This window comes from Salmo trutta, chromosome 16, assembly GCF_901001165.1.
Source record: "Salmo trutta chromosome 16, fSalTru1.1, whole genome shotgun sequence".
NCBI classification, from domain to species: domain Eukaryota; kingdom Metazoa; phylum Chordata; class Actinopteri; order Salmoniformes; family Salmonidae; genus Salmo; species Salmo trutta.
The window spans coordinates 14,763,857-14,773,802 of record NC_042972.1 but is presented as its reverse complement, the minus strand read 5'-3'; the positions used below and the strand labels follow the sequence as shown (position 1 = coordinate 14,773,802).

General features: G+C 41.6%; 1 protein-coding gene and 1 non-coding gene across 5 annotated transcripts in view; both read right to left on the bottom strand.

The window, feature by feature from the left end:
• Positions 1 to 5,166: 5,166 nt before the first annotated feature.
• Positions 5,167 to 9,946, bottom strand: part of LOC115150147 (cytosolic 10-formyltetrahydrofolate dehydrogenase) — a 39,428-nt gene continuing 34,648 nt past the window's right edge. For all 4 annotated transcript variants that reach the window (XM_029693114.1, XM_029693113.1, XM_029693115.1 and 1 more), the window contains 6 exons: positions 8,836 to 8,935; positions 8,602 to 8,700; positions 6,836 to 7,001; positions 6,493 to 6,598; positions 6,127 to 6,326; positions 5,167 to 5,479 (listed from right to left, as the gene is read on the bottom strand). In XM_029693114.1, the coding sequence (XP_029548974.1) occupies positions 5,424 to 5,479; positions 6,127 to 6,326; positions 6,493 to 6,598; positions 6,836 to 7,001; positions 8,602 to 8,700; positions 8,836 to 8,935 (727 nt within the window). In that variant the 3' untranslated portion in view covers positions 5,167 to 5,423. The remainder of the gene's footprint in view (positions 5,480 to 6,126; positions 6,327 to 6,492; positions 6,599 to 6,835; positions 7,002 to 8,601; positions 8,701 to 8,835; positions 8,936 to 9,946) is intronic.
• LOC115151216 (U7 small nuclear RNA) lies at positions 5,711 to 5,765 on the bottom strand. Its single transcript, XR_003867234.1, has one exon. It is a non-coding gene; the product is annotated as a U7 small nuclear RNA (small nuclear RNA).

Genomic DNA, 9,946 nt, shown 5'->3' with positions numbered 1-9,946 from the left:
TTATTCTGCCCTCTAAAATCATTGACAGATGGCACTATTGACTGATTACATCAATAAGTGTCTTACAGTAAATAAATATTACTTTGAATGAATAGCTGTGAACAAATTGTCATAAAGGAAGGAACCAGGAAGTCTGGTCACAATGCAGACACAGTGGATGGATAACAGACACAGTTTAATACCATGAGTAGCTGTGGGGGCTGCTGAGGGGAGGACGGCTCATAATAATGTCTGGAAAGGAGCAAATGGAATGGCATCAAACACATGGAATCCATGTGTTTGATGTATTTGATAGCATTCTATTTATTCCACTCTAGCCATTACCACGAGCCTGTACTCCACAATTAAGGTGCCACCAACCTCCAGTGATGAGTAGACACATTTCTGGAAATGTGGGCACAATCAGAATGTAGACAAGATCAGGACAAAGGACCCATGTTAGCTCCAGGTATAAACGGAGCTAAACTGTAAACTCAGGACTATGGGACACGTTTATAACTGAGAGATTATTTGTTGCTTATACCCAGAAGATAATGGCAATAAAAATATAATTACTTAATCATTCTATTTATATGATAATGCCTGCTCTGATTTTCCAATTGTTGACCTGAAATGCCAAAATTCCTACCACTTTAGGATCTATGGCCCTGTACACACACAGGTTGTACAACTAATGTACAGCGCATTTGACACAATGGTTTGGTACAACTGCTATTTTTGTGTTACATTTATGTGCAGACAAGCTTTCAGTTTTATACACACAACCATTGTGCAGTCTCCACAATGCTTGTGTAATTATTTTTGTGAAGAAAAACTATCAAAACCACTGTCAAATGTGCTGTACAACAGTTGTACAACTTGAGTGTGAACCTGGCCTATTTGAGCCATATAATCCTCAGTGTGTGTGCAGTGAAAACAAAGTTTAGTGAAACTTACAAGCTATACATGTAGTAGTCCACACTGACATATTGATAGCAATGGCCTTTCGGGTTTGTTGTTAAATAGCAAGTCTATGGGACTCAATATGACAGGCTAGACAACCCATTACACACCTTGAGTTGGATCCAGGATTACATAATGAAAGACTGTCTGGCACTTGCTATGCAGAACTTGTCTTTAGACCGAGGTTGTTGTAGACATGGTTGCATTTTTTTATTAGGAGACTGTACAGACCGAGACGAATGTGATGCATTTGTGTATATTATACTGTACTACCTTCTGTCGGACTGTGGTCCGTCAAAAGTGTAATGCTTTGACATATGTAAACTCTTCATTAAGATGGACAACAATACTGAGTAAAAACACAGATAGCCTGTTTGTCATTTCCAACCTGAAAGGGACTGGCCAAAGGGCAGTTCAGGCAAATGCCCGGTGGGCCAGTCCACGTTTAGGCCGGTGGGCCAGTCTTATGAGGGTGAAAAAAGGGAGAGAAGTGTAAATGTCCACATTAATAGGCCTCTGTCATCCCATTGTGCCAAGACTGACATGTTCCTAGTGGTGGCGTGCCATTGAGGTCCCTGTGACCCCCCACAATGTCCCAGCTTCGCTCTCTGAGCTGTGACCTTTACATTTTAATGTGGATCTTCCACGATACAGATTGAATGCAGCCCTTACAATCCCTTCACCCACCTGTACAGCATCCAGAACTATGCTTGCAGTCATCATCCCCAGCCCGACCTCAAGTTACGGCGCCACCACCTGTAGCTCTCTGTTGGACTTGTCTTTCTCCTCATCTATCTTATTATTAGTCCAAGACAGGGCAGGAGACCTCCATTGAAGATCATTATTGGTGTGTGAAACATGCAAGTATGCACAAACAAACACATTTGCTGCCAACCAGGATTCATTTACATTTTAGTCATTTAGCAGACATTCTTATCCAGAGCAACTTACAGTAGTGAATGCATACATTTCATACTTTTCATTTTCATAATTTCCCCCCCCTTCTTTTCGTACTGGCCCCCCATGGGGATTGAACCCACAACCCTGGCGTTGCAAACACCATGCTCTACCAACTGAGCCACAGGGAAGTGTTTAAGTTTAAGAAAATAATCTTCACTTGTTCCTCCATGACCGGTGTTGTCTTTTCAGCCTGCCCTCTCCCTTGGATAAGGTCCCTTGGATACAGTCCACCAAAGTACATTTGCATTAGCAATTTAACAAATGGTATATGTAAGGGGCAAAGACCAGTCATATTACTGTATAAACCTTTGTGATTTTAATGAATGAGGAAAATTAGAAAAAGGCGCTTGTTCCAGCTCTGATATGGAGATCATCATTCATAAAGTTCCATTGAATTGTCATCCTGTATTGTCCATGAACACAACACATCTATTGTGTAGACCAGGTATTCCCAAACTAGGGCGCAATGCCTTCGGGGGTACGTCAAATAAAAATGTGATTCACAGTAATAAAATAAAAAATAAAAATGTGACTTTATTTTTTCTCCACAATTTCAAACAGTCCATTTATATTTTCCAACAGGACTATACATTTGGGTGATAGCCCTGTAGCCTTGTTTCACTGCCAAAAATAAAATGAAACCATCTAGTGTTCAGTGAAATAACAACACAATATCAAATACAGGTAGCCTAGTCAAATAATTAACATCCAATCACATTAACCGTTACTCTCTCGTGGGAATTCCACTAACGGTCCGTGTGTAGCCAAATGTAGCTGCTGCTCATCTTGGTATCTGTACTGATGGCGCAAAAGCCATGACAGGGAGACATAGTGAAGTGGTAATACGCGTGCAAGCAGTTGCTCACGATGCCACTTGGGTACACTGCAGCATCCACCGAGAGGCTCTTGCTGCCAAGGGAATGCCTGACAACTTGAAAGACGTTTTGGACACTACAGTGAAAATCGTTAACTTTCTTAAAGCAAGGCCCCTGAACTCTCGTGTATTTTCTGCACTATGCAATCATATGGGCAGCGATCATGTAACGCTTTTACAACATACAGAAGTGCGCTGGTTATCAAGGGGCAAAGTATTAACACGTTTTTTTGAATTGAGAGCCAAGCTTAAACTTCTCTTTAATAATTTTCACTTGTCTGACCGCTTGCATGATGACGAGTTTCTCACACGACTGGCCTATCTGGGTGATGTTTTTTCTCACATGAATGATCTGAATTTAGGATTACAGGGACTCTCTGAAACTATATTCAATGTGAGGGACAACATTGAGGCTATGATTAAGAAGTTGGAGCTCTTCTCTGTCTGCATTAACAAGATCAACACACAGGTCTTTCCATCATTGTATGATTTTTTTTGTGTGCAAATTAACTCAAGCTTACGGACAATGTCAAATGTGATATAGCGAAGCACCTGAGTGAGTTAGGTACGCAATTATGCACGTACTTTTCCGAAACGGATGACACAACTGGATTCATTATCCCTTTCATGCCCTGCCTCCAGTCCACTTACCGATATCTGAACAAGAGCGCCTCATCAAAATTGCAACAAGCGGTTCTATGAAAATTGAATTTAATCAGAAGCCACTGACAGATTTCTGGATTGGGCTGCACTCAGAGTATCCTGCCTTGGCAAATCGCGCTGTTAAGATACTGATGCCCTTTGTAACCACGTACCTATGTGAGAGTGGATTCTCGGCCCTCACTAGCATGAAACTAAATACAGGCACAGACTGGGTGTGGAAAATGATTTAAGACAGACTCTCTCAATACAACCCAACATTGCAGAGTTATGTGCATCCTTTCAAGTACACCCTTCTCATTAACCTGTGGTGAGTTATTCACCATTTTCGATGAACAAATAAAGTTTTATATGTAAGATGGTTAAATAAAGAGCAAAATTATTGATTATTATATTATTATTTGTGCCCTGGTCCTGTAAGAGCTCTTTGTCACTTCCCACGAGCCGGGTTGTGACAAAATACATACTCATTCTTATGTTAAATGTATCGTATAGTGTGTGTGTGACAGGCTTACAATGATGGCAAAATACAACGTTTGAGAGTGTGCTGATCCTGGTGCTAGAGTACGCAGCTGGAGGTTGAATGTTTGAAGGGGTACGGGACTATAACAGTTTGGGAACCACTGGTGTAGACAATTTCAAACATTGTTGGTAGATTTACCAGTGTCGACCAACTGCTACAACATGACGTCAATATTTCTTATTTCTAAGAGGGGGATATCATTTCACATTGTATTTCTCATCCATAAAAATATTACATTTCATAAGTAATTGTGCTAAACAGCACTAAGAAATATTAGAGGGTTAATCCCATTTTAGAAAGACTGAATTACAAGTCAAATTGTTCCTCAGGGCATGTGGAGGTATTATGTTTCATTTCTACCTCGTCTATCATTCACATTTAGTTCACGAATTTGCTTAGTGACATATGGTCTGATTATAAAGATAGAATACCCACTGGGCTAAAACTGATTGGAATCAACATTGTTTCTAAGCCATTTAACAGGGAAAACTGATTGGAATCAATATTGTTTCTAAGCCATTTAACAGGGAAAACTGATTGGATTTGCAAAAACTGAACGTTTTTTGTTACCAAACTTTTAACCTAAATCCAATGACATGGGGATATTTTGGGGGTTGAATTTGCATTAGTTGACAACTCACCCAAATGTAAATCAAAACTAGACGTTGAACTGACGTCTGTGCCCAGTGGGTAGCTACCACACATCTCTCTATATACAGCTCTGCAAAAAATTAACAGACTACTGCAAAATGATCCGTTTCTCTGGTTTTACTATTTATAGGTATGCGTTTGGTTAAAATGAACATTTTTGTTTTATTCTATAAACTACTGACAACATTTCTCCCAAATTCCAAATAAAAATATTGTCATTTAGAGCATTTATTTGCAGAAAATTTTAATTATCAAAATAACAAAAAGATGCAGTGTTGTCAGACCTCGAATAAAGCAAAGAAAATAAGTTCATATTCATTTAAAAAAAAACACAATACTAATGTTTTAACTTAGGAAGAGTTCAGAAATCAATATTTGGTGGAATAACCCTGATTTTCAATCACAGCTTTCATGCGTCTTGGCATGCTCTGTCTCACAACCACTGTGAAATTTGGTGGAGGATCAGTCTGATCGAAAATCAGGGTTATTCCACCAAATATTGATTTCTGAACTCTTCCTAAGTTAAAACATTAGTATTGTGTTTTTTTTTTAAATGAATATGAACTTATTTTCTTTGCTTTATTCGAGGTCTGACAACACTGCATCTTTTTTGTTATTCTGATAATCCTAATTTTCTGCAAATAAATGCTCTAAATGACAATATTTTTATTTGGAATTTGGGAGAAATGTTGTCAGTAGTTTATAGAATAAAACAAAAATGTTCATTTTAACCAAACACATACCTATAAATAGTAAAACCAGAGAAACTGATCATTTTGCAGTGGTCTGTTAATTTTTTCCAGAGCTGTATATTTAGTACTCTACAGTGACAGCCTTGGTCTTCAGGTATTCGTTAAGAGCCTCTTGTCCTGTTGGAGAAAGCCAGTGATGTTGAGACAGGATATACATGCAATTGAATTGGCATTCCTAGAAAATGCATCTTTGGACTTTTCCCATTCTAGTTATTCTACTCCCACATGAAAAAAATACTATAGTATACTATGGTATACATACTATATAGTATTTACTGTAGTGTTTTTGCCAATATTACTGGAGTATTTACAACAGTGTTTTAGTTTTATTATCTTTGACATAGAAGTGGAGGCTTGCTCTTTGAGGAAACCTACTGGAGAAATACTAAAATAGCAAATTTTCCATAACCTGTAGGTAGGTAGGTAGGTCTGAAGCTTCAGAGCTTCTGCCCTATTTCTATAACCTGTAGGGAACACAATATGGTCTATACTTAGCCTGTAGGTTTCTCACTTTTGGGTGGCACAAATTGGGATATGGGGGAGGGGAATCAGCAGGGTATTTACAAATGAAATACTGTATTATTTACTATAGTTAAAAAAGTGTAGTGTTTTTGCTCTGTTTACTATAGTATTCCACAGTTTACTAGAGAATTCTATAGTAAGTACTGTTGTATTCTATTGTAAACTGTAGTATTTTTTCATGTGGGCTTCTATGATTAATCTAACCTGTGTGGAAACAATGTCCCAGAATCAGCAGGTCTTACCCAGGTCTTTGCCAAAGCCGGACTGCTTGAAGCCGCCGAAGGGAGCAGCCACGTCCGTCTTGTTGTAGGTGTTGACAAAGACGGTGCCGGCGTTGAGCTTCTCGCTGACATACAGTGCCTTGCTGATGTCACGGGTGAACACGCCTGATGCCAGGCCATACTCAGTGGCATTGGCCCTCCGCAGAACCTCGTCCACATCCCTAAGAGAGAGAGAAAGGGATGAACAGAGAGGTCGAGAAAGGTCGGAGGAGAGCTAGTCAGAGGAGCAATGCGCAAGATTTGAAACCCATGCCGACTCAGGTATGTAAGTGTTCTGGGGTCAGCTGAACCACACAGGGCACCCATCTGACAATGGCAAACACTGACCCGCTCTTGAACTTGGAGAGGATCATGACGGGGCCAAACGACTCCTCTATAGCGATGAACATGTGGTCCTGGACATCGGTAAAGATGGTGGGCTCAAAGAAGAATCCTGGAGAGAGGTACCACAGGGAAAGATATACTAAACAACTTATTTACTATTTTAGTCATTTTGTAGCTGATAGTCATCCCTTGAACTGAGAAATGGTAACACCACAAATGGTCACAGTATGACATCCAATTCCATTTCTGAACGGACTGGAATTGGAGTGACATTTGCCCCTAACTCTGCCTCACAACTAATATTAGTAAAATCTACAGCGCTATGAACTGAAAAAAGAAGTCTAACCTGGGCGGGAGACCTGTTTGCCCCCACACACCAGAGTGGCGCCTTCCCTCACGCCTGTCTGGCAGTACTCCACCAGCTTGTCCAAGTGGGCCTTGTGGTTCTGGGGTCCGTGGTCTGTGGAGCGGTCCAGAGGATCTCCGATCTTCATCTTCTTAACCTCTTCCACCTGAGATGAGGTAGTTAGCAGATGGCTAAGTTAGCATAGCACTGTGAGATTCAAATCAAATTGTATTGGTCACATACACATATTTAGCAGATGATATTGCGGGTGTAGCGAAATGTTTGTTTTCCTAGCTCTAGTGCAGTAGTATCTAACAAATCACACAAATCTAATGTAAAAGAAATAAGAAATATATAAATATTAGGACGAGCAATGTCGGAGTGGCATTGACTACAATAATGTAGAATAGAATACAGTAAATACATATGAAATGAGTAAAGCAGTAGTATGTAAACATTATTAAAGTTACTAGTGTTCCATTTTAAAGTGACCAGTGATTCCATGTCTATGTGTATATAGGGCAGCAGCCTCTAAGGTAAAGGGTCGAGTAACCAGGTGGTAGCCGGCTAATGATGGCTATTTAACAGTCTGATGGCCTTGAGGTGTTTTTCGTCTTTCGGTCCCAGCTTTGATGCACCTGTATTGACTTCGCCTTCTGGATGATAGCTGGGTGAACAGACCGTGGCTTGGGTGGTTGATGTCCTTGATGATATTTTTGGCCTTCCTGTGACATCGGGTGCTGTAGGTGTCCTGGAGGGCAGGCAGTGTACCCCCGGTGATGCGTTGGGCAAGCCAAATTTATTCAGCCTCCTGAGGTTGAAGAGACGCTGTTGCACCTTCTTCACCACACTGTCTGTGTGGGTGGACCATTTCAGATCGTCAGTGTACGCCGAGGAACTCGACGCTTTTCACCTTCTCTCCTGTGGTCCCGTCGATGTGGATAGGAGCATGCTCTCTCTGCTGCTTCCCGGAGTCCACGGTCATTTTGTTGACATTGAGGGAGAGGTTATTTTCCTGGCACCACTCCGCCAGGGCCCTCACCTCCTCCCTGTAGGCTGTCTTGTCAGTGGTAACCAGGCCTACAACTGTTGTGTTGTCTGTAAACTTGATGATTGAGTTGACTGCGTGGCCACGCACGCCTCCATGGGTGAACAGGGAGTACAGGAGGGGGTTGAGCACGCACCCTTGTGGGGCCCCTGTGTTGAGGATCAGCATAATGGAGTTGTTGTTTCCTACCTTCACCACCTGAGGGCGGCCCGTCAAGAAGTCCAGGACCCAGTTGCACAGGGCGGGGTTCAGACCCAGGGCCCCGAGCTAAATGATGAGCTTGGAGGGCACTATGGTGTTGAAGGCTGAGCTATAGTCAATGAACAGCATTCTTACATAAGTATTCCTCTTGTACAGATGGGATAGGGCAGTGTGCAGTGCGATGGCGATTGCATCGTCTGTGGACCTATTGGGGCGGTATGCAAATTGAAGTGGGTCTAGGTTGTCAGGTAAGATAGAGGTGATATGATCCTTAACTAGCCTCTCAAAGCACTTCATGATGACAGAAGTGATAAGGAAGAGGATGGCTAAGTTAGCACAGCTCTGTGAGATAAGTTAACGGATGGCTGAGTTAGAATAACCCTGTGTGATAAGGTAGCGAGCGGTGGCTAACTTAGCATAGCACTGTGAGATAAGGTAGCGAGCGGGTGGCTAAATTAGCATAGCGCTGTGAGATAAGGTAGCGTGCGGGTGACTAGGTTAGCATTGAGACACGTACCACTCTCTTGACATACTGGTCATGGATGTTCTCTTCCACAAAGAGTCTGCCTGCTGCAATGCAGTTCTCTCCCTTGTTGAAGAATACAGCGCTCATTCCCTAAAATACACAAATAAATACAGTGAAATTGACGCCTTACAATATTCTGAAATATTCATATTTTATATTCTTTGATATACATATTTTTGTATTAATGTTATGTAGTGACCAGCATTGAATTGAAGGCCCACTGACCATGCGGACGGCCTTGTCCATGTCACAGTCACTGAAGATGATGAGTGGAGATTTACCCCCTAGTTCTAGGGACACCTTCTTCACATTACTGACTGCACAGCTGAGATAGAGGTACACACAAAAACAGGTGTTAATACACAAACACACAGACAGACACATACTGCACTACAGTGGTCCCCAACCAGTGGATCGCGATAAACTGGTCGATCTCCAAGTCATTCCTAGTTGATCACAAAACATTTCTGTTAAGGCCTTGCATTCCTATTTTTTTATTTGTTTCGCGCTGTTGACGGTAGCTGCACTTTATTCAGCAGCCCTAATGCCGGGAAGGCAAAGTGTTCCCATTTTGTGAGTTTTTGATTGTGCTAATTAGATTTCAGCGGGGGCATGGACATCGACCTTTTACACCATACCCAAACCGGCCGCGCGCGTGCGCCATCGTGCACAGATTGATTTTGTCCCCCTACACCAAATGCCATCACAACACGCAGGTTAAAATATCAAAACAAACTCTGAACCAATTATATTAATTTGGGGCCAGGTCGAAAAGCATTAAACATTTATGGCAATTTAGCTAGCTAGCTTGCAGTTGCTAGCTAATTTCTCCCATTTACACAAGGTCCTCTACTCCGACAATTAATCCACACATAAAACTGTCAACCGAATAATTTCTAGTCATCTCTCCTCCTTCCAGGCTTTTTCTTCTTTGGACATTATATTGCGATTGGCAACTAACTTTCATAAGCTGTATTACCACAACCGACCTCCCTTCGTCTTTCAGTCACACACGTGGGTATAACCAATGAGATGGCACGTGGGTATCAGCTTCTATAAACCAATGAGGAGATGGGAGGCAGGACTCAGCGTCACAAATAGAACTGACTTCTATTTTAACGCTTGGCAACGCAGACGCTCATTGGTGCGCAAGAGGCAGTGTGGGTGCAATAATGTAGTCAGCATGTTAGTGGTATAGTCAGCATGTTAGGGGGTTTTAAGTCACGTAAAAAATAATAATAATCTGTGCGGTAGATCTTTGCTTGAATTTTGACTCAGAAAGTGATTTTGACTCAGAAAAGGTTGGTGACCACTGCTGTAATACATACACATAAAC